This window comes from Amphibalanus amphitrite, unplaced genomic scaffold, assembly GCF_019059575.1.
Source record: "Amphibalanus amphitrite isolate SeventyFive unplaced genomic scaffold, NRLGWU_Aamphi_draft 000487F_arrow, whole genome shotgun sequence".
NCBI lineage: Eukaryota > Metazoa > Arthropoda > Thecostraca > Balanomorpha > Balanidae > Amphibalanus > Amphibalanus amphitrite.
The window spans coordinates 427,562-451,260 of NW_024881981.1; the positions used below are offsets into that span (position 1 = coordinate 427,562).

At 50.2% G+C, this 23,699-nt stretch overlaps 2 protein-coding genes across 8 annotated transcripts; both read right to left on the bottom strand.

The window, feature by feature from the left end:
- Window positions 1–897: 897 nt before the first annotated feature.
- Window positions 898–21,967, bottom strand: LOC122392450 (anoctamin-10-like). Of its 5 annotated transcripts, XM_043387294.1 has the most exons (14): window positions 21,568–21,967; window positions 20,996–21,173; window positions 18,626–18,764; window positions 13,593–13,792; window positions 12,856–13,246; window positions 12,320–12,504; window positions 11,876–12,040; window positions 11,363–11,585; window positions 10,803–10,933; window positions 10,346–10,435; window positions 9,919–10,095; window positions 3,634–3,825; window positions 2,996–3,244; window positions 898–2,110 (listed from the first exon to the last, which is right to left on the bottom strand). In XM_043387294.1, exons 4-14 carry the CDS (start codon window positions 13,788–13,790, stop codon window positions 1,988–1,990), a joined length of 2,124 nt encoding a protein of 707 aa, XP_043243229.1. In that variant the 5' UTR covers window positions 13,791–13,792; window positions 18,626–18,764; window positions 20,996–21,173; window positions 21,568–21,967; the 3' UTR covers window positions 898–1,987. The 5 variants fall into 5 exon arrangements, with proteins under 5 accessions (XP_043243229.1, XP_043243227.1, XP_043243230.1 ...); XM_043387292.1 differs by lacking the exons at window positions 20,996–21,173; window positions 21,568–21,967 and adding an exon at window positions 19,091–19,664 and having other exon boundaries at window positions 18,634–18,764; XM_043387295.1 differs by lacking the exons at window positions 20,996–21,173; window positions 21,568–21,967 and adding an exon at window positions 19,091–19,664.
- LOC122392451 (zinc finger CCHC-type and RNA-binding motif-containing protein 1-like) lies at window positions 21,940–23,678 on the bottom strand. Of its 3 annotated transcripts, none has more exons than XM_043387298.1 (2): window positions 23,474–23,678; window positions 21,940–22,880 (listed from the first exon to the last, which is right to left on the bottom strand). In XM_043387298.1, exon 2 carries the CDS (start codon window positions 22,804–22,806, stop codon window positions 22,168–22,170), a length of 639 nt encoding a protein of 212 aa, XP_043243233.1. In that variant the 5' UTR covers window positions 22,807–22,880; window positions 23,474–23,678; the 3' UTR covers window positions 21,940–22,167. The 3 variants fall into 3 exon arrangements, with proteins under 3 accessions (XP_043243233.1, XP_043243234.1, XP_043243232.1); XM_043387299.1 differs by having other exon boundaries at window positions 23,587–23,640; XM_043387297.1 differs by lacking the exon at window positions 23,474–23,678 and adding an exon at window positions 23,209–23,228.
- Window positions 23,679–23,699: the final 21 nt, after the last annotated feature.

A 23,699-nucleotide genomic window follows, 5' to 3' on the forward strand; every position in this document is an offset into this window, starting at 1 on the left:
GCCGCCGGATTTCTTTACACTGCCAGAGCGGCTCCATTACCCATTCTCTGGCTGTCGCATCGTTCTCGATTACCCAATTAGCGGACCCAATTACCACCTGCATCGGCGAACTCCGTTTCTTTAACTGGCTTCTAGCCCCATCGCCCTAGCTCGGCTCCACCATGCAATGCATCAGCCATCTTTTTCCATTACCCCGCAAGCCTGGCTCTTCTACCGTCCCCTCCCTAGCCGTCTCAGATAACCCAGCAGCCCAGCTCAATCACCCCAGAAGCCCGACCCTTCTACCGTCCTCCCTAGCCGGCTGCAGTACCCCACCAGCCCAGCTCAGTTCCCCACCAGCCCGTATTTCCTTGCCGGTCAGCCAGTCCGGCGCCGCATCGTCTCCCTTCCGGCCGGTTGGACGGCACTGCGCTACGCACATCGCTATTGCGTGGGCGCGCTGCGCTACCACCGGTTCGGGCCCGGTGCCAGCTCGCCGCGCGATCGATGCGTCGGCCGGGACGCGGCCGGCGCCGGAGATGGCCCATCGGCGCAGCGCCGGTCGGCCGGTCGGTCGGCCGCAGCAGCCGGTGCCGAGATCGGTCAGCGGGCGCTGCGGCGGGATTGGAGGAATACATGGTACCCGACCTACTACCGCCCGGGAACGCCGACCTAATGGTAGACCGCTCACACACTGTCACCAGCCAGTGTTCCGTTTATGGCGCAAAGTAGACAGGAAGCGAAACAGAGCCAGCCCGCACCACAGCCAGCAGAGCTCAGTCACCGCGGCTGAACCGCTGACACCGAGCGGTCTGCTGCTCCCCCCAGGGACCATTCGCTGCCACTATCGCGTGCGTGCGGCTCCGATAGTACGCGACCGGAGCCGGTACAGACAGACGGCATAAAGCAAACGAGCAATCAGGCTCGGTCCGTTTATTGACAGATCCAAAAGTAGCGGCGTGATCGCTCACTCTGTCTATCAAAAACAAAAGAGGACGGGAAGAACGAGGAAGCTTCTGCTCCACCGATTCCAGAGAAAATGGCAGCCGACAATCGCCCTGCCTCACTCGGAGAGGCAGTGCTCTGCTCCACGGACCGGGAGGACGCGACCCGCTCAGACGCCAAAGTGGCAGAGTCAAATCATTTAGATTGTGCAGGTAGATAGGGTCAGTACGCGACCAGAAACCAGCGCTCAGCTCTGGCAACGACTTTCAGAGGAACAGGTGGACAGAGGACAGGTGGAAGAAAATAAATCAAATAGAAAACACATATCAGCATTGAGACAAAAGTAAGTACTAACTGCCGAACATTTACCAATCCACTGCAGGTTTGTTTCACTCGGTAGATAAATTTCACAAGAAACTGCACATGGGTGTAAGAGTACCGCAGATCGCCGCATAACAAAATTAAATAGCATTCGATATATACAAACAGTGTAAACCATAAAGTCGAACTATCTGACTAGGAGGGCAAACGCCTATCCTAAGCCTTTATGCTATCCTATGGTAGCCAAGTCTCTTTTCAACGACTAATAAGAACTATCAGGGTAAATCACTCTGAAAAGCTTTAACAATTATTGCTTTGACTCACGCATCAGGCACACATACACTTTCCGTAAGGATCTAAGCCCACAAGGCTTAGTCGGCACCAAAGCAACACCAGACAAGACATGATCATTTCTGTAAATTTATGGCTAGACGCTCCTGAGAAGTGAACACCGTCATTTGAGAACGTAACATATTAAAGCTGTTCCGCAACCACCTCCCATGTTGATTCGATCATATAAAATTTATAGAAAATATTGTCCATTTCTGATCGCTGCTAAGAATCACGTACCCAAATCGATAAGAAAACTGCAGCTTGACAGTTCAAAACCAGCCAACAACGCTCATTCGAGACGATTGAGCACACGAGTAGGCACTTGCTGCCAACAGGGCTGCGGTCGGGGATTGCGGCGCTGGCGGACACACTAGCTGCCTCACCCGGTCGAGTGTAGTGGTTTCCACCACTAGTGGGTCCGCAGGCGGACACCCGAGTCCGGCTGAAAGCTGACCGGCCGCTGTATGGCCGCCACTGCCGCCGCCTTGGAGGAGAAGCGGCGAGACAGCCGGTGGCGGGTCTCGCGGCGCCGCTGTGAACAGAGCGTTACCCGTCAGTCACGGGGTGTAAGTTACAGTGTGAGTCGCTGTGGACAAGGCGTCGGTTAACAATCACAGGGCGCAACTGCGGACAGGAAGGTAGGTGGCCACCGGAGCGCCGCTGTAGATAGGGCGTCAGACGTTAGTCATCGGGCGCAACTGTGGACAGGAAGGTAGTCACCAGGACGCCGCTATCGATAGGGTATAATTCAGATAGCTATGGCCATAGGCCACCCCCTGTGGACAGGAAGTCATTCACAAATCACAGGACGCCCGTACAAGGGAAGGACAGACCACCGATGGCGGTTTGCCGGTGCCCGCCGCTATCCAGCCCCGTTACCGACCCCGTCCGGCCCGGTCCGACCCTATCGGCGTCCGCTACCGTCCACCGGGCACGGGATACCGGTCACTGCCGGTGGGTGGGGCACGAAACGGGATACGTGCGGCCGCCGGCCTGACCAACATATACAACACAGGCGGGCTCAGCTGCAGCGGGAATACGGAAACGGAGCGAAACGTGGATAAACACCAGCGCTCACTGACATGTAAACGGAAGGAATGTGGTATTGGGGTCCAGGATCTCCGAAAATTTCGCGACTGGTGAATCTTCCTTGACCTCAAGCAATCGATTACCAGGGAAGATACTCCCTTCCCGTTTCTCAAAGTCTATTCTGAACAAAATGCCGTAGACGGCACAATCAAAGCACCTGGCCCAGTGACAAACAGGAAGGAATCACAGCCACAGTTCAGCAGAAAATGATGTCACATCCAGTCAGCCAGTACAGTCAGTAGTACGGTCAGTGTGCTTATGACGTTATCCTGTTGCCAACTGCAATGTCATAAGGCGCGGAGGAAGGGTCACTCGTCCCGTCACTCACCTTCCTGTGCAGCTGCTGGCGCACTCTGTACTCGTGTGACGCGATCGCCTTGCGGATCCAGTAGGGCACGTTGGGCACCACCTGAGTCAGGGTGAGTTTGAGCGCCAGCAGGGTGTGTTCCAGTAGTACAAACACCACCACCCACTCGACGGATGTGAGGCCGGGAGCCAGTGAACGCAGCGCCGGGGACATGCAGAGCAGCGCGCAGTTGGTGAACACCGCCACGAAACCGAGCACCTCGAACGCCGGCTGTGGGAGGGAGGGAAGGGGGAGGGTCAGTGGTACACAGTGGGCAGCGGCTACAGGCGGAGCCGGCAGGGAACAGTCGGCTGAGCACCGGCCGGGGAGACCTCCAAACAGCACGGCGGCTGGAGCGAGTGGTACGGAACGCGTGCCGCCACTGGGCGCAGGTCTCTCAGTAATGGATCAGACCCAGCCAGGCCCAGCCATGACAGCTCAAACCATCCATTTACAATAAATATTTCCAACAATCAATACCTATCGTCTTTTGTCAGTTTCTAGGTCAGCAAGCTCAGTCAATAAAGGAATCAATCCCATCCGATCTGATCCCGACCCGGTCAAAGGCCCACACCAGCCACCAGCCACCCCGACCAGTTCGTTCCCGCGCCGCTACTCACCATCCAGGCTCCGATGTTTCGCACGCTCTTGGCCGGCGGCCGCTGGTAGACCTTGCACAGTTTGAAGGCATCGGCACGGATCTCCAGCAGGTTGTTGAAGACGGCCCAGAAGGCAGCCATCGGGAAGACGGACGAGAAGAGGAAGGCGTAGCCGAACTGGACGAACATCTCCAGGTAGTCGTCGGATGTGTCCTGTGGGAGAGGAGGGTGATCCCGGGTTAGTAACTGCCGGCGGGTGGGCAGGACGCAGACGGCGGCACCTGAGTTCTGAAGCAAAATTGGTAATCACTATGGGGCCTGCGAGTCGACGCTTCTATCGATCCCGTGAATGAAAGTCAATGTTTATGTTTTAGAAGTAAGCAGCCTCGCAAAGTCCTCATGCGTCGGTCAGCGTTGTGCCGTTATAGGCCGTTGAACGCAACATTACCGCAAGCGTCATAGCAAAACCGGGAAAAGTGAACCGGCCTGAGGGCGACCAACCCACCAGGTATGCCTTTCGTCAGTTCAGTCACCGCTCATGAGGCGGCTCTATACGTATTTTACGTAACGCGTCTGATGCTGACCTCATCTACAATCTACATTCATAGATAACGTGGCTTCTTTTGCCTAGATATTATGAAAACATAAATCACCATCATAAGCCAGTCACTCTTCATAACTAGTTGAATTGTTCCTTTTTCCGCCAGGCAGCGTTCATGCTAAAAACGAATATGTGTCCTATAAACAGTAAAAGCTGTTGGAAAAACGCAGCCTTTTCAGAAGAATGGCTAATCACTTCTATGCGATTGGGTATCAAAATACGTAATCACACTTTCATGACAAGCATGTTTACATTTCCATAGAAGATAGCACTTTCTTTTCCGATAACCCTCCGGAGGAGGTCCGCTGCAAGCACTACCTCGTCGTGATTGTTTGCCACGGTATACGGCACATGAGCCCTGAACACGGCGAAATAACACAACGCAGGAGCTCTGACGCCTTGTGCTGGTTCAGTCTAATATGCAGATGATTCGCCGCGGAATCAAGGCTTCCGAGTGTGTATATATTCTGAGTGTGTAGAACAATTGAAGCAAAAAAGAAAAGGTTAGTAGCTAAAAGAAGTCCCGGCTGCGTGTGCGATTGCAGAGCACACAGGGAAAATATTGCTGATGTCTAACCAGTCGAAAATGGCAGTCCAGCTATCCCCGTGATAAGTCAGAGCCTCATTTCTCCTGACACGAGCACAAAGGCTCGCTCATCGCGGCAGACGAAGCGAAATGTCAGCACAGGTAACGAGTGTTTGTCGGCCGCACGTGAGGTCACAAGATGGGTGTCAGCGATAACTAGGGAAAGACCGACAGGAAAACTGCCGTAGATGACAAGGAAGTCTTGAATGGCAGACGTAACAAAACGCGACTGAACTTTCTAATGGCGTGTTGGCTGAGCAGCCCACACTCGAAGTAGCGCTGTAGCGTCAAAAGACAACTTTATCATGTACTCCTCAGTAACGATTCCCCTCCTCGTGTCAAACCGAGCCTATGAGAATCATGTGTCACTGGTGCCGAAGTCCTGCTCCCTCCCGAGCGCCCAGTTCTCGCGTGAGGACCGTCGGCGGCGGGGACGCTGCCCGCACCCGTCCATTTTCCTGTCGCCGTACGTCATGGTGCCGCGTCCTCACGCTCACAGGAAAGCCTCGGCGACTGACCGCCGGGCCGGCCCGAAGCGACCGCTCGCCAGGAAAACGGAACCAAGGACATCGGCCCAATGAATGCTCGACCACTTATCGGCGACATCGGTCATGCTAGCGCCGTATTTCGTGTGCGGCTCATCGCGGTGCGATGCTCACACAAAGACGGTGCCCGTGACTCAGCCGAGCGGTCATCGGTAGGTGGAGGCACCCACCGCTGACACTGGTGGAACCTACCAACCAGCGGCACCCACCAACGACACCGGCGCCACCCACCACTGACACCGGCCAGCCGGGTGGATTTTTTTGTGGTGACTACTCATTATTTACAAATCGAGAGCATTTAATATATGAATCGAAGAGATAACGCAATTGTCAGATTCATAAATAAAGTAGGTACACAAGCCATTACTAATCTTACCTCAAGGCATTCTGACTTCAAACAATTCGACCTTGCATGCACAATATTTACCTAAATTTTAACGTTTTCAGAAATCGAGATGAACAGCCGATCAGCCGACAATCTTCTAACAAATCATAACTCCAACAACAAAAAAATATCTAAGCTGATCGGCTAGTTTTGGAATTTGAACGGTACCATATTTAAGGTGGTGATACACATTAGTCATTACACATGTTTTATATGCACTTTTAGCAATTTCCCGCACCCGAAAATGTCATCAAGACGTAGTCCCGGACAACGTATGAGCCATTAAGAGCTTTTTAACAACATCCGAAGGGGACTAGAGGTCCTGAAATGATGGGTTCATAGTACGCATCGCATACCCGAAGGAAGGAACATCGAAGGAATACGCATTTCACATACCCCCTACTCATTGGATGTAATTAGTCCATCCGTACCGTAACCTGTGGTCTATACCAGGGATGCGGAGCCGGAGCCGGAGTCGGAGCCGGAGCCGCCGGAGCCGGCATATTTTGCCCGGAGCCGGAGCCGGAGCCGGAGCCGTGAAACAATATAGCCCGGAGCCGGAGCCGGAGCCGGAGCCGCCAAAAAAGGGGGCGACTCCGGCTCCTTTTTATTTTTTGAAGAGGAAAAAATAATTGACCTAGTTCGGTTTGACAGTACAAGGCAGTAAAACATATGGTACTGTCATGGGCCATCAAGTGAATGAAAAAAGCCGAATATCCCCAGTATCCCACAATCAACTTCCTGTCTGCTCCTCCCCCCCCCCCCCCACACACACACGTCTACTGCATCCCCAGAACATGAGGACCGGTCATCAGGTGACGGCCATTGTTTTGAAGCCAGTGCAGTGGACTGCGACTCCCAGCACCGTCTCTTCCCACCCCAACTCCCCCCCCCCACCCCTCAATGCAGCCGAGACGGGTGTCAGCTTACGATGCAGGTTCAGTGAACTCCGATTCGCGGCGACTGCGTTTCCAATGCCATCGCTTCCTAGTCCTTTGTTCTACCAGTTCTCTCCGAGGTGCGTTTGCGCGGGGCGCGGTGAGCCGGTCATGGCTAAGAGTAACGCGTATAACCAATCCAACTTTCCTTCCACCCGTATTTGATTGATTGCATAGGGGATGTACTGAGTCGGAGCCGGAGCCGCCGGAGCCGGAGCCGCCGGAGCCGGACCATTTTACTCGGAGCCGGAGCCGGAGCCGGAGCCGCCATAACATTTCACCCGGAGCCGGAGCCGGAGCCGGAGCCGATTTTTTTCTCCGGAGCCGGAGCCGGAGCCGGAGCCGTCTGAAATATCCACGGCTCCGCATCCCTGGTCTATACTGTTTCATTCCAAGCTTGCGGCCGAAGCACCTTGCTGAAAGCGGTGCGTGTTTTCTGTATATGCAGTGCTTACCAAGCTCTTACATTCAAAGACGTAAAATATTGAACGGAGGAGCAAAATGCAAGAAATCCGACCGCAAGCTTGATATGGAGCAGAGTACAACAGAGTGTATAGTAATCTTGCCGTAGCCCTTTGCAATTCTTCAACGTTCCCGTAGCTCCGGCCCGCGGTGAGTCACCACAGGCCACGTCGGGACAAAGTGGCGAGGAAGGCCACTGGCACCCTTCACCTCATACCGCGACCAGCCAGTCGAAGGAGTGTGCCTTCCCCACCACCACGGCGAGCCCCCGGCCACCTACCGAAGGTGACCTTGGTCACAAGGAAAGATTCCTTTCTGTGATGGTCCACACAATCGAACTACGAACAGACCATATATAGAAAGCTAGAAACTGTATGTTTCGGCATGAAAAACTGGTCTAAATACGTTCTTTACCTGGCTGTAATCAGATCCACCCAGAAGGCATGCAGTCGCGGAAAATAGCACTGCCGTGGTGCAAATGAAAGTTTTCTTTATTTCAGTTTGTGCCATCCAAAAAATACTTGAGCGAATGGAGCACGCATTGCATGTTGGGCGGAAAACCAGTATCGTTGCATGTCGGGGGACGATCTGAAACCCAATTTCCTTTTCTACAATTAAACGACTTGACTGACAAGTGACAGGTCCGGGCAGAGGTGCCGATACCGGCCGTACGGAGCACTCATAGGTCCCAGATGGCAGCACACGGTGCAGCCGAGCTCCACCTCGGATTGGATTACCGACATTAGGCTGAGCTTAGCGCGGGCGATACTGCGGTAAAGCGATTGGATGTCTACCAGATCAATGCAACGCGCTATATACTCGCATTGCTCAATGCAGCGATATCCAGGCGTTGGGGCGGTGGCGGCGCCGATGCCTCAGTGTGTGCTTATCGACAAGTTCCTCACCAATGCACGGGCCATAGTGTCTGCACTGGTGACGTCATAGCGTATGTTTACCGCACCCCAGCCGTAACGTCACAACACTAGGGACCTCCAAAACAGTGAACCCAATACGGCGAGCCATAGTAAACTGCAGGGAAGTTCCTTTCACTTGGTACGAACACTGCATCGTACATAGTGAACATGAGACTGGTCGCACAGTGTGGCTGCTATTTGATCCCGTACGATAGCAATCAAGCAATTCAACGTCGAAAGCAGTATTGTTACAGCTTTCATTCATCAAAGCAGGTGGGCCATGGACATATTTGACAGTAGTAGCACGAGGGTAGGTACAGACTGTTGCACCCTACGACCTATAAACTCGACCCACGATCAGGAATAAAAACGGACATTTTCACAAAAATTCAAACTTATCACCTCATTATACCGTTGAGTAGAACGTTTGTTGCTAATGCTTACGCCACTGTCTGCAATCGCGTTGCTAGCCAGCGCACAACAGGAAATGACTAACAACTATGACGGAGAATAGGAAAGGGATCAACCGCTGACTTAGATCCGATTGTTGTTTTAGTCATTTATATCCGATTGTAAAATATCCAAGACAGTTAGGATAAATTATAACAATAAAAAGTCAAATATATATTTAGACGCACAAAGCTTTCGGTATGAAAATACCTTAATCACTGTGTTAAACAGAAATGGGGGCAGAATTTTTCTCTCTGTCCTCATTTCTGTATAACACATTGATCAAGGTATTTTCATACCGAAAGCTTTGTGTGTCTAAATATACATTTGACTTGTTATTGTTATCATTTATCCTTAGATCCGATTAAATATCACCAAAATCATGCGCCATGTTTCCGCCCAGTTTCTAGATATATGGCGGAAATGATGTGATGATCATAGTTCACTGAGGAAAAATATTTCAGTCCAGGCCATTTTTAGTGATGTCCAGACACACCATAACATCACTAAGCATCAGCAACTAAATTACATGTGGTAACATTGAGGAGCTTAGACATAAGCTACACGCACTCAACAAAACCAGCACAGCATTTCCCCGCCCCAAGCGGATAGTATTTTCAGTCAAGTGGATTTGACATGTAGAACTGTATCTCAGTCACAATATGATATGATATTATCAGGCACATATATAGTGAATTTGAACATGTATTGTAATAACTCGCTCATGTAATATGCATGAGGCGACAGCGGACAGCTGACAAGGAAGTCTAGAAGACTCGTTGCTAAAAATGCGAATATGTGGCTTTAGTGGCCTAAATTGGAACTTAAATAATAATTTGTTATGAAATCAATCTTATCCAGGGATGGTCATTGCCATGGTCGATAACGATAGGTAGAGCGATTCTGTAGTGTGCGACTTATGTCTAATGCGGAGAAAAATATGACAAACTTCATTACGAAAAGGCCAAAACGGGCAGTTACTCGTTATGTATCCGAAACACGCAACAGCTAAAAAATCGACATAGTTGAATACTTGCTGGCATCAGTCGGGTACACCCAATAAACACATGCGTTGACATCAAAACGGTAAAAAAGGCATAAAACGGCATTACGTTGTGTGGAGGACAGCCGTAACACTAGTTCCCGTTCCCTCCATAGGGCCAGACGTGGAGTGGCGCTGCAATCGCCTGTCTGCCCGCTGCCGTGTCTGCGCTATTTCGAAATTTAAGTGCAGTTAGCACTGAAAACATCTTTGCAAAAGTGCTTTGAACAAGCTTGCCACTCACCAGGCAGCTCAAACATACTAAAAAGGCCGAGGGCATTTTTTCCGACTGTGCTGTGCTGTGCTGTGGGACCAGATATACCATTAAAGCGCGTGTGTGTGCGCGTGGGACGGTTTGTGTGCGCTCCCAGTCGGTCACGTACCGGGTAGGGCTCCAGCTGGAGCTGCTCCGACACATCCTGTACGCGCGGGTCGTCCGGCTCCAGCGTCCTGACTCGGACGCGCGCGTCATCAGCGTCCACCGCGTCCAGGGTGCGGCTCTCGAACAGCTTCCGGGTCAGCTTGTGCTCCTTCAGCTTGGTCACCACCTTCTCCTGAACCTAGCGACAGCAGACAGCACGTCAATGTGGTGGCTTAAGATGGTGATGATGATTTATGTTTCAGAATGCCAGGACTGTCTACGGTCATCGGTGAAGTAATGCAAGATTATCGTTGAAGGTATCAGTACGACGCTAAACCGTGACTGAGTGACTGAGAGTGAGAGTGAGTGAGTGACGGTGACTGTGATCGGCCCAGCGGCGTCCCGGACAATACCTTTGAGCACGCCACCGGCCGGGCCCCGGACACTACCTTTGAGTACGTGGTGCGGATGACGATGGGCAGCAGCGCCTCCTGGAAGTTGTTGACCAGCTGCTGGATGATGAGCATCACGGCCAGTTGCTGAAACGGGAACGGCACATCGGTCACTGCCCGAAAGGCAATGAATGGGATGTGGAGCCATGTGGGTCCGTGAAGAGAGCGACATGAAAAAGTTTCAAATCGACGTCGCTGGCTAATGCTAATGCTGTCACGTTTCAGCAATGACACTGGAACAGAGTTACATTATCTTGCAAAACTGAGTTTAAAAAAGGACCGAAACATCGATATATTCAACGAGTCCATAGACTTTGTGGTCAAAAACACCACTCTGTCCTGTCGGACACCCATGACCACGCTATATCCACTTACAGGGAATCTCCAACGTTCACAGCTGTTCTAGACTGCCCCTTTCTGACTTCTGAGTCAGAGCCTAGAGCCGGCCACTTACCCCTCTGAGCATCTCCAAGTCCTGGATGTAGAAGGCGATGTAGAAGAGCGACATGAAGCTGTTGACGAACTCGAACAGCGCCAGCTTGATGACGCGATAGTAGTCAAACTGCTTCTGAGTGCGGTGGTTTTCTGAAACACACCCAATCTTCAGTCCAGTATCATGTCAACGGTATAATCTTAGTGAAACTTACAAATAGTTCCACGATTAAATCTTCAGTCAAGTATCATGTCAACGGTATAATCGTAGTGAAACTTACAAATAGTTCCACGGGCCCATACAGCATAAGGATATCATAGCGATAAGCTTGAACGAGTTGCTTTACTAAACTTTGTAGACAGGTTCCAGCTATTTCAGCACATACAATGCAGCTGTCTTATCGTTACCTTTAGTGCCTGTATCCAGATCCAAAACGGCAAATCAACGTATGAGTGCTAAAAACCGCTGATCGAGGCAAAACTTTCGCCAGCGTGTGACGTTGACAACCCTAAGCCAGCGCGGGAGGCGATCGCAAGGTCCGCCAGCACACTAGACATCCGTCTAAGCGCTGATCAACTGACCCCACTCGGTGAGGAAGGTGGTCATCTTGTTGTAGTACTGGTTGAGCACGAGTACCACCACCGAGTAGATGACGGACGGCAGCATGATGAGCACGGCGGCCAGGTTGCCGCCGTACTGGTCCCGGTGCAGCGTCAGGTACTCCTCGGCCCAGAACGACACCAGCATCAGGTAGAACGAGCCGAACAGGCAGACCACCACGACGGGGATGGAGACCAGATACAGCTGAGGGCAGACAGACGGACACCCGTCAGAGGTACAGTAAAGTACCGTCAGTATCAAACACAGCGCCACAGTGCACGTTTGGGGGCCATGACGCGGTAGATCTGCCGACTTATTCATAATCACAACCACACTGCCGACCGGACACTTGCTGCCGCGAATAGAACGACGGACTTTCATCAGTTCCATGATACGTTGTTACAGGACAGAGAACCAGTCTCATTGTTCCGATGGTCTCACCTTGAGTAGCGTCTTCCAGCGCGGGAAGTATGGCATGTACCGTCTCATCTCACCTTGAGTAACGTCTTCCAGCGCGGGTAGTAGGGCATGTAGCGGCCGGTGATCTCGTCTCGCACCATCTCGCCGCGGTGGTTGGCCCGCGGCTCGAGGAACGACATCTGCGTCTTGTCCATCACGCCCCAGACGTATGCCAGCTCGTTACATTTCCGCTTCCACGCCTGCGAACACGTCAGAGAGGTGTTAATGGGACCATGACACACCTCCTCGGCACATATAGTGTCGTGTGTTTGCATGCAAGCGTTAGACTTTTCTAAAAAGAGTTAAAAAAACGCTTTGAATTAACAAAACCCACTCGCTGTACTCAGTGGCGCACAAGTTGATTAGAATTATAGCACGCTTCTACATTCCAGAGTCGCTCACGCCACCTTCGGCGGAATCGCAAACAGCCGCATATCACAGACTTCAATTATTTTTAACCTTTGGACCAAAAAGCTTACCTCGAGGAAGACGGTGACCCAGAGCATGTTGAAGAGCGAGTACAGAGCGTACTCGTGCAGTGTGTCCACCGAGAAGACCAGCTGAAGCAGGCCGAGCGCCGCCGGGCCGCACAGCGCCGTCGTGTAAAAGCCCAGGAACGAGAAATACAGCGCCACCGACTCACCAAAGTAGGCGCGGATGTCCTCTGTCGATACACAGGAGGTTCGGTGAAACACATTGGATCATACGATATTTATTACGATATTTGAAATGACTAGCGCGATGTGACTCAGCTTTAAGATTGTTCTAACAGAAATCGTTACCTTCCACAGGAAAAGGCACTTTGTACGAATATCAACAAAACATAGTTCCTCATTTTTATGCTCGATCCCGCCTGTTGTCAAATTTAGCAACGCCAGCTGCCGTAAACGATAACAGGGCTTAGCCAGTAAAGTAATCTATTACGATAGTCCATCTAGCTGATCCATGCTAGTTAATACAGGGGCGATAAGACGATAAGACGGGGGAGGAGGGGAAGGTGGAAAGAATGTCTCACCGAACGGCTGTCGCTGGAAGAGCGCCGCGTACCACGACTTGCCCAGCCGCTCGAGCTCGGCCGTGTCGTGCACGGGGAACAGCTGGGCGATGATGCCCTCCTGCAGCAGCAGCCGGGTGACGCTCTGGCCCGGGAACAGCTGGATGCTCGGGTAGCCCGGCAGCTGGTGCTCGGCCGAGCGCGCCCGGATGTGCTCCAGCTCGTGCAGCACGATCCGCTGCTTCTCGCACATGGTTAGGAGACCGTCCACGCCACCCTCGCCAAGAAACTCGTCCAGCTCAGCGCAGGTAAAGTCGCGCAGATAACCGTCCCGGTCCTTCTTCCTCAGTTCCATGCGCTCGGCCGTCTCGAGCAGTTTGATGCGGGATGCAGTCAGGTGGAGAACCAGACCCTGTAACATGAGGCAACACAGGTTTAAGGATCAGTCTCATTTTGCAAATCGTTATGGTTTGTTGTTTATTGCGGCTTTAGGGCGCAAAGACTGCAAATATTATTTTGCACTCATAACGTCAGAATGACGGCAAAATGACCTCTGCAGTCGGCGGCTGAACCATTGCAAACCAATAAGTATCACACCACTAAAATGCCATCATCATTGATCAGCAAAAAGAAGAGGAAATGGGGAAAGGAAAAAGTCTCAAATAAAAGTGCCCAGGTGACCCGTGGCTGAATTGTTAGTAGTCTTTGAGTCACTGGTCACCCAGCACGCAATTAATCTGGAGACAGAAGTCACCTACCTTTCCAGGCAGCTGGGGCTGGGCGCTGACGAGCAGCTCAGCACCGCCGGTCCGGCGGCGGCCCTGCACCCGGCTGATGTACCAGTCCACCGTGGCTGCCGGCACACCCGCCGCCAGCTCCAGCACATACAGAGTTGGTGGCAGAGACGCCGGGTCGCCGCGGATGTCAATGTCGTCATCGGTGTCGGTGGGCTCCATCTCTGCAGTGGGTGGAGGCCAGAGGATGATGTCAGCTTTACATGTCTGTTTATTGTTTGCTTGGGGTGGGGTGAGGTGAGGCAATAACAGCAGGACCAATAAGTGCTCACGACAAAGAACAAACCGTACCCACAAAGAGATTCATAATTGATATTTGAGTGGGGTGAAAATGTAAGTAACAATTGAGGAGGGAATGATATTTGGATATTTTCTAATAATAAATTCCAATTTTTCCCTAGCATTTTCCACAATTTCGCTTATCCTAAAATTGACATTGGGGTGCTATAAATTGTCCACTGTACGTACAGCCACGAACCAGCTGATTGCTCAAAGAACTGTTTCCGAGGCTGCTTTGAAAAGGCTCTCCTTCAAGCTCATCATATATGATACCCCTGAATTTTTTTGTGTTAGCCATGAGAACAGAGTACAGACCCATTAAGTGTTTTGCTTAGTAGTGATTCAAGAAGAACAATTTTAGCACATTTAGGTAACAAGCAATGAGCATGCTTCACAAGTCACAACTTCGATATGACATCAAATCACGCTATTTACTTACAAAAGGTCTGATCATCAATTGTGGCTCGGTTGCTACAAATATGCAATGGCAGAAATTGTATCTAGGTTGTAGGTTATGTTCTAGAGCCTTGGCAGGTTGTAGATTGTAGGTTGGTATGCTATAGGTTGTAGCAGTAGAATGGTAGGTTGTAGGTCGTAGGTTAGTAGGTAAGTACCGGCAAGAATATGCAAAATTTGTGCTTGGACGGTAAATCAGACTTATTGTTAATATTCACTTCAGAGCATACCATACAGTACCACATAACAAAGTAAAAATAGAATAACCTGAACAGTTATCACCTTCACGTTCATCTAAATTCTCCTCAAATGAATCCATTGCATCCAAGTCCAGAAAAAAGGACGAGCCAGGACCCCTGCAGAAAGTGTCTTCGCCTTGCTGGTTTATAAGAGATTATCTCATTTAATAACACAAATCCACATACAATTCACAAATTACGACAAATTACAGAGAAGCAAAATGCACACCGAAGATAAAAGTGGGCGTTAGCAACAGATAGCCTCAGGGGCGTGTTCTGTACCTCAGCTGTTCATTCAGTCACGTGATAAAATTTAGCATAATAACTTTATCTCCTTAGCACAGAAGTAAACCAGCAAATTAGTTTAAAAATTATCACTGATTTCTAAATTATTACGAAATATGCCCCAAAATTTCTCGAAGAAACCACGGTGGAAGAAACAAAATTGCGTGAAATTACCAAACAGTAACCACGTGACCAAACGTCAGTGTGGTAGACGATCCCAGCAGAAAATAGCTTATTAATCCCCGAACGAAATTGCAATCTTCTTCAGCGCGCTAGAGCCCTGCCGCCTTTGCACGGCTACAGTACCGCAAACTTTCTTATAAGGGGGCGAGCCGGCAATATCAAATCTTCACAATGAGAAGGAATAAGGAATAAGGATGGTAATGGGCTAAGGAGGCCACAGGTGGCCCATAGGACGCCCATATCTCGTCTATCTGTTACTTTTGTTACTTTGCACTTCATGTCTCATGATTCCTCGTGGTTGCCATCAGCTTGTCGAACTCCCTTTTGAACTGGATCGTGGTTTTTGCCGTGTGAACTTGTTCAGTTAGCTTGTTCCACTTGTTTATTACCCGTTGTGAGAAGGAGTGTCCTCGTTTAGAAGTTGCAAATCGGCGTTTATACAGTTTAAAAGCTGACCCTCTCTGACGATTCGGTTTAACGGTGAAAAGTTCACTGAGGTCAATTGACTGGAGCCTGTGCAGAACTTTATGAACTTGTAACATGTCACCCCTCTGTCTTCTAGCTTCCAGCGTGGTCAGGCCAAGATCCTTCAATCTCTCTTCATATGTCTTTCCTGCCATGCCGGGGACATGTCTGGTTGCAACGCGTTGGACCCTCTCTATCTTCTTTACCAGTCCTTTCTTGTGTGGTGACCAGACCTGTGGGCAGTACTCAACATGAGATCTCACATATGTTTTGAAGAGTAGATTGAACATCTTGGGCTTGAGTTTTTCAAATGTTCTTCTTATAATACCCCAACTGGCAAACGCTTTGTTGACACATTTAATCACTTGCTGCTCGAAATCCAGATTCGAATCAATCAGTACACCAAGATCATTCTGCACAGTTACATTTTCCAATGTCACTCCATTTAGTTTGTATTCTGGTCTGTTTTCCATGTCCTGTGTTCTAGCAATCCTGAGTACCTTACACTTGTTAGCGTTAAATGCCAGTTTCCAGTCTTTCGACCACTTCTCGGCAGTCTTAAGGTCGTCTTGTAGAGCCAGAATGTCGTTATTGGTCTTAATGCATCTGAATATCTTTGTATCGTCTGCAAAGACGGACACATCACTATTCATGTTCCTTGCAATGTCGTTAATATAGACCAAAAACAGACATGGACCAATCACCGATCCTTGCGGAACGCCACTCTTGACACTCTCCCACTGCGAGCTCTCGCCATAAACTACAACTCGTTGCTTTCGATCTGTCAAGAAGTCTTCTAACCAGCGGAGAACCTTGTCAGTGATCCCTACTTCCATGAGCTTGTGGCAGAGGCGAACGTGGGGTACACTGTCAAAGGCTTTAGCAAAGTCCATGTAAATAATGTCGGTAGGTAGTTTCTGGTCCAGTGACTGGCTGCATCTGTCGACCATCTGAATCAAGTTAGTCAGACATGACCTCCCTTCGGTGAATCCATGCTGAGAAGTCGCAAGAATCTTATTTCTCTGCAGGTGTTCCATGACATTTTTCTTTACAATACGTTCCATTATCTTGCTTGGGATACAGGTGAGACTGATAGGTCTATAGTTCGAGACTTCATCCTTTGTCCCCTTCTTGTGGACTACTGTGATATTGGCCATCTTCCACAGCATAGGGACCCTTCCAGTAAGCAGTGATCTCTGAAAAATTTTACTCAAAGGCTCGGCTATGATTGATGCCAGTTCCTTCAACAATCTGGGGTGCAACATATCAGGGCCTGGTGACTTAAATGGTTTCAGGTTCCTCAGCATGTTGAACACATCATTAGCCCCAACATCGATAGTGGCTAGCTGTGGTTGAACCTGCTCCTGGTCCTGTAGGATCTGGTTGAAAAACTCACCCGCGTATATGTCGCTTACGTCATCCTCATTGGTAAACACGTTCTTGAAGTAGTCGCTGAAGGCACATGCTGTCATCTTGTGGTTGGTGGTGAGGCTGCCGTCAGGTAACTTGACTTCCCCTATTGGAGGTTTCACTCTTTTGGCGTTGCAGTAAGAGTAAAACAGCTTGGGGTTCTGCGAGATGTTTATGAATAACCTGTGCTCATGTTGCCGTTTCATTCTTCTGATCTTGCTTGTCACCTTTTGTCTAGTCCTGACGTATCTTGCATACAACTGCTGTCTTGAGGATAGATTCAGCCTGACTGCATTCATGTAGGCATTCCACGCAAGTCGCTTCTTCTTCACAAGCTTCCTAGCCTGCTTGCTGAACCAGCCACGCTTTGGTTCTGGCGATGAGGTGACCTTCTTAGGAACACACGTGTTGCGAATTTCAAGAAGGTTGTCAACAAACTTGTTGTACTGTGTGTCGCAATCGTTTAAAGTCAACAGCTCTTCCCAGTTTAGTCCCCTTGCAATTTCCCGTGCCTGAGCATAGTTACCTTTGGCATAGTTCCACTTTGCACTCTGCTGCGAGCTGGTATTACATTTATTTGCTGTTCCATTCGGGAGTAGAACCCTGGCAGATAGAACCGCATGGTCGCTCATCCCCAATGGAGTCATGGTTTCCAGCTGCTCTACATTGTCCCTCCTACTGGTAATGACTAGATCTAGAAGGCTGGGTGTCTGATTTCCTCTTGTCCTGGTTGCGCATGTCACATGTTGATACAGCCCACACTGTTGCACCATATCCAGGAACTTAACAGGCGTGTTGAAGCCCTCATTCATTTTGCTCTTTGCTCTCATTTCAGTCCAGACGATTTCTGGTAGGTTAAAATCACCCAGTATAATCACTTCACTTGAAATATCAGTAGCCTTCTCAATTATATCGACAAGTTTCCTGTCGTTATCACTTGAACTGTTTGGCTTACGGTACACTGTCCCCACCAGTACTTTACTTCTCCTTCCATAGTAAATCCAATACCACAAACTTTCCTGAAAATCAGTTGTGGAACAGGACATTTCGTTACATTCTACGAGCTTGAACTTTGTGGTAACATACATCACAATCCCACCCCTTCGCTCAGTTGTGTTTCTCCTCACTAACTCATAGCCTGAATGTGACAGGATGACGTCGTGAATACTTGCATTGCAGTTGCTCTCCACCACAGCTAACAGATCTGGCTTCTCAGTGTCCAAGAACATGTGCAATTCAACTAACTTATTGAGGACACTATCAGCATTGGTGAAAGCAACATTCATGGGGAAATTCATGGAGAAATTTGAGTGTTGGTTTGGCTCTGAATAATGTAAGTTCTTTGCTCTTTGAGTGACGATGGCAGGGTCGCGTGGGTCCGACAGCAGCTGAATTATACGCGTATTTTCTTAAAAAAAGGTGCGGTGGTAGCTGGGCCCTATTTCACCGTCCCGACGCTGCGCGCGCTGGGAGCTACGGCATACCAGCGGCGCGTTGGGAAACATCAACAAACTCGGACGCTCGCAACGCTGAAGGGTCGAATCGAATTTGTCTCAAACGCTGCACCAATACAGCAGCGCGCGGCCGTGAAACACCGCCCTGGCGTCAGTCGAGTTAGCGAGCACCATTTAAATGTTGTGGGCTGACTTAGAGCCTCAGCCGCCGTGCTCACCTGCTCACCTGCTCACCTGATCCGCTGTCGGCGCCGTCTGGCGGTACGGTGCGGCGCGGGTCGGCCACCCAGGCCGGCAGCTGAGGCAGCGGCGCGTCCTCGTCGAACGACAGGGACCGCACCCCCGGCACGATCGAGTGACTCGATCTGCAAGAGAAATCACACTTTGAGGTCACCTGTCCGGTTATCGGAGCGTCTTATGGAATCTTATACACTTAAACGGCACACAGTGACAGGGCTTATGGGTCTAGGGCGGCTTGATCTGGTCAGTTAACCTGCTGGTTTGGTCACGGAACCCCGCCCACACGATATGCAATCTCCCCGTGCCTCAGACTAGCACAGTAAATGAGTTAGGGCTGGCAATCGCAGCCCCGAACACGACGAGGGCGGGGGGGGGGGCAGGCATACAAACTGCTGGAATTCTGATTGGATAAATACAATAAGCCGAGAGCGGGAGAAAAGACATGACTTACACATCAGTTCTGTTAAAAAGCTTCCTCAGCCAGTTTTCGAGGATGTGCCGGACTGATTTCATTATGTAACGCTGAGACTGATCTTTACCATATCACGTTGAGCTTTCATTGTTTGCGCTGATTTCATTCATTATGCTTTGATTGATGCCTGTTTGTGGTGTTCAGAAAAATATTGATGGCGTTTAGGCAAGAACGTCGTGTGCAATGTCGTGCCATAACGCATTGAAGTGGACGCAGTAGCTAATCCCGAACCCTTCTGAAGGTTTAAAATCCGGCTGAAATCTTCCATCTCTGCCAGGGGTTAACCCAATGGCCGGCTTCATTCATTCGGGAATAAAAATGCTACATGAAAAGTGTGCATGCTCACGATAGTGAATAATTCTGTGAATGAAACAATGATACAATTACATTAATGGGTATTGTTAGCGTTTTCTTATCTACCGTCCATGCTTTTCAGACCGCGATAAAGATAATGCTACTGTAATTTATATGTTTTAGCGGTTTTAGATATTCCCGGAGCGCGGAAGAATGCAGATATTGACGCAAATTTCCAAGAAAATGCTTATCGAATTCCATGCATTTTCAAGTATTGTTTTCTACTTTTTAGCAAAACACTCATGCAAATATACGCAAAACAACCTTTACTTTCAGGATTTATGGCACCCCAAGGTGAACCGGGGAGGAATCGTTGCGATCCAATTCGTTTCTGATTCACCAGAGGTAACCGAAGCCAATGAAAGAGAAACAGACTAGTTCAAGAACAGTCCGACATCGGTATCAAATGAAAATTATAAGTTGACTCCAAACTACATTACGCAATGCTGGGAAGTGTCAAAACACTGCATTGCGGTGAGCCGATTGCTCCAGCGCGGCGTCGGTCTGGCAGACGAGCTCCGGTGACCGGGCTCCGCCCCATTCTCCGGAGCCATCTCCGCGAGCTGGCGGAGGGCCAGCGATGAGTGGTCTGACGGAGACGGGACGCTGCACGGCGCCGGCACCAGCCCAGCTGAGAACCGCACCAGGCCGGCACCAACCCTGCACCAGTCCAGCCAAAACCGGCACCGGCATTGCACCAGTCCAACTGAGCCCCGCACCAGTCCAGCCTGGTCCGACTCCAGCCCACGCCGGTCCAGGATAGGCCAGCACCACTGGGAACCAGTCCCTGCCAGACACCAGACACTATTCGAACCCCACCCACGGCACCAGCCCAGTACCAGCCCAACCGCCCGTCAGCACTATCCGGGCTCCATTCCACACAGACCAGTGTCACCGGGCAGCAGTCCGGCATTTCTCCCGCCCCGCCCACCACCAGTCCGGACCCTGTCCTGGCCCGTCCTGCACCACTCCACCAATACCCGGCACCAGTCCAGCCCCGGCTCGGCACCAGTCCAAATGCATCGGATGCGCTCCGAAGGAGCCACAGAAGAATGTCGCGAACAGCGACATCTGACAGAGCCATAGGATAACACACATAAACACACAGATGCAAACACCACGCAGTCATAAACACACGCACGCATACAATTACAAACAAGCACAGCCACCAACGCCACATCTTCGCCTGGATTAGTGACATGACAAGACAGCTGTTAACATGACCTGGGCCCGGCCTAAAGCGCATGCTTGACATAGGTCACTGTCCAATGCACTTGTCTGAACCGGGGTCAGGGTCGGCTAAGTCTGGTGTTAGGGCCAGTTAAGACCGAGGTCAGGGTCGATTAAACCTGAGGTCAGGACCTGTTCAGACCGAACTCAGGACCTGCTCGGCCTCGAACCGAGGTCAGAACATCCCCAGACCGAGATCTGACCTTGCTCAGGCCGAGGTCAGACTCGGCTGGACCGAGGTCAGCCCCTGCCCGGAGGTGGGCTCCGTCTGCGCGGCGCCGGTGGGCGGCAGCGACTCACCTGTGGCGGCGTCCGCAGCGACCGATCGTCTGGGCCGACTCCGACCGATGGGCCCCGTAAAAATAGCGTCCCCGGCCGGCCAGGAATACCCGTCCTGACGGGCGCCGGCCGCCGCCAACTCAGCGCGGCGGCAGCCGCTCCTCGCCGCCCAGCGACCGCCTCACTCCGAGTCGCCGGGCTGGAACACGACAGTAGCACCGTGTACGGCTTTACGGTATACGGTGTAGGTCCACGGGACAACGCTTCATGCATACTGCGCACATTTTGAAGTTAAAACCTGAAACATTTTTGTGTACTTTTGCACAAAAATGCAAACTTTCCAAACTTCTGATAAAAACTAAATCGCTAACGCGTGAAATAGTCAAACCTCTTCTTAGGCCTGGCGACTCTTCCCGCTACCTTATCTGGAATTAATCATAAAAACTAAAGTTGTCAAATTTCAGTAGGTACTGAGCATCAGCGGCGTCTCACTTCCAATAAATTTCAGAACGAGCGCAAGTAACGCCAACCGCCCGTCCTTCCAAAGCGGGATTGCATTTTCCCCACCTTGAAATGGAACGAATGTGACTTACCCAGATATCACTGTCAGTCGAGCAGATGGGTGCAGTTCCTCCATTGATGTCATAATCCATATCACGGTGCGTCGAGAATAAGAAGGCATCGAAGCAAATACATACATCAACGGAAGGACACAATGGGAACCATAGACCACTATATATCTAGATATATAGTGGTCTATGGGAGAACACATTAAGATGGCTTCAGTATTTTCCGCCACGACCAATAGACCCAAAACCAGCACAAGAGACTCACGATTTCAACGGATCTTATCGCAAAGGTGTCAATTATCTCGGAAAATTACGTCGAGGGCACAACACATTTTTTTAGCGTTCTGAGGCCAGCTCTACAAGATTGGTAGCAAAGCTCATCGGCTGTATCAAAACTGACGTTATTACTTTTTTATTACGGTCGATCATGGACATTCATTATGTAGTTAACAATACACACTAGCACCAAAGCTGTGTTCATTGTCAAAAATATGCGTTACACTAAATGAATTAAATGGAATAGGACGTACCTTACAACTAATCACGAGCCAACAAATAGAAAATACACAGCAGCCCTTTGAGTCCATTCTGTACGTACGATGAAGGAGCTGACAATTGTCCACCTCAGTCACTGAGCTCCAGTTCTGAGCGCAGCCAGGACTCCCTGTCCGGAGGAGTCGCCTCCCTGGGCGGTGACCGCTGTCCACTGGGGCCGACCGCCTCCCGTTCCCGCAGCTCCTGCTCGTGGCGGATGGCGGCCGCCAGCGACTCCTCGCGCGGGTCCTCTCCCTCGTCCTCCTCTTCCTCTTCGGCGTCTCCGGCGGCGGAGGACGCCGGCGGTTTGCGGCGCTTCTTGCGCGGCCGTTTGGGCGGCGGAGGCCGCTCCCCGAGGGTATTCTGGGGACACGAGTAGGAGAGGTGGCCCGTCTCGCCGCACTCGTAGCAGCGCGATTTGTCCGGGTACTCCCTGCGGCGCACGAACTCGGCGGCGCGGCCGTTGTCGCGCGCCAGGGAGGCCCGCAGGGTGCGTCCGAACAGCTGGTGGCCGTCGAGGCCGGCCGCACACGCCGCCGCCTCCTCACGGTGCAGGAACAGCACAAACGCCACGCCCTTGCTGCGGCGCGTCTGTCGGTCCTTCATGATGGTGACGCGAACCACGCGTCCATACTTCTCCAACAGCTTATGAATGTCACTGTTAGTGAGAGCAAATGGCAAATTTGCCAGATACACTGTGCTCTTACTGGGTGCCAATTTACCACTCATGACTTGCTCAATTGCAGCTTTGTGTAACCAGATCTGGATGGATGGTTTATACCAGAATTGCACAAATCGAAAATCTGGAAACAGAAGTTTTTTTTTTCAAGATGGGTCACAATTTTACTAAACACACTATTATTTTAGGTCAATCTTCATTGCCAATGCAATTAAAATTATCAAAACTATTCTTCAAGTCATGAATTATAATATCTACTGGTACTTGAAAGCTAGATAACTTTTATACCCTGTATAAAGACGGCGGCAGAAAGGGAGAAGTGGCAGTGGGGCATGCAGCTTAGTGTCCCTAAATAACCCAAAAGAAATTAACAATACACGTTAAAAAAACATATAAATTAGGTATAGTCGAATACAGAATGATGTTCCACTCCTCAGAAGCTATCAGTTGACCGGAGCGCTAAGTTGTGTCGTTTATCACACAAGTAAGCGTGTCAATTCAAATTGTGAGCATTGGGACAAAGCTATAATTTGTGAACTCAGCCTGTGTGATGCAGCACAGCCTACCATTCCAGGCAAATAATTGCCTGTGAAAAGTGGAACATCATTCTGTAGTCGACTATACATGATCTAATAATTTACAATCTACAAGAATTTGAAATAATATGATAAAAAGTGCCAAAATTTGCGCTGCGGAGTACGGTCTCAAAATACGTACCCTCTATTTACAACCCCCCAACGTCCACCATAAAAACAATGGCCCAAACAAACTGAAGTAAGTCAAAAAAAAACTCTGTAAATTCGAATTTTGCACTGAAGTACGTCAAAAACCTCAAAATTCGAATTTTGCAAAATATCACGCAAAAAATGTGCGGAAACGTCAAATGTGATAATGGCGCAGCATTTGTCGCAGAGTAAGTCGCTGCTTTTTGTGAGATAAATTT

What these genes read in the sequence shown, in the direction of transcription:
- LOC122392451 (XM_043387298.1), bottom strand. Translation starts at nt 22,806, where the DNA reads ATGAGTGGTAAATTGGCACCCAGTAAGAGCACAGTGTATCTGGCAAAT.
- LOC122392450 (XM_043387292.1), bottom strand. Translation starts at nt 19,152, where the DNA reads ATGAAATCAGTCCGGCACATCCTCGAAAACTGGCTGAGGAAGCTTTTT. An exon ending in CTTTTTAACAGAACTGATGT is followed by an intron (nt 18,765 to 19,090) that starts GTAAGTCATGTC and finishes TTTCTCTTGCAG; the next exon opens with ATCGAGTCACTCGATCGTGC. An exon ending in CACCTTCCTCACCGAGTGGG is followed by an intron (nt 10,934 to 11,362) that starts GTCAGTTGATCA and finishes GGTGTGTTTCAG; the next exon opens with AAAACCACCGCACTCAGAAG.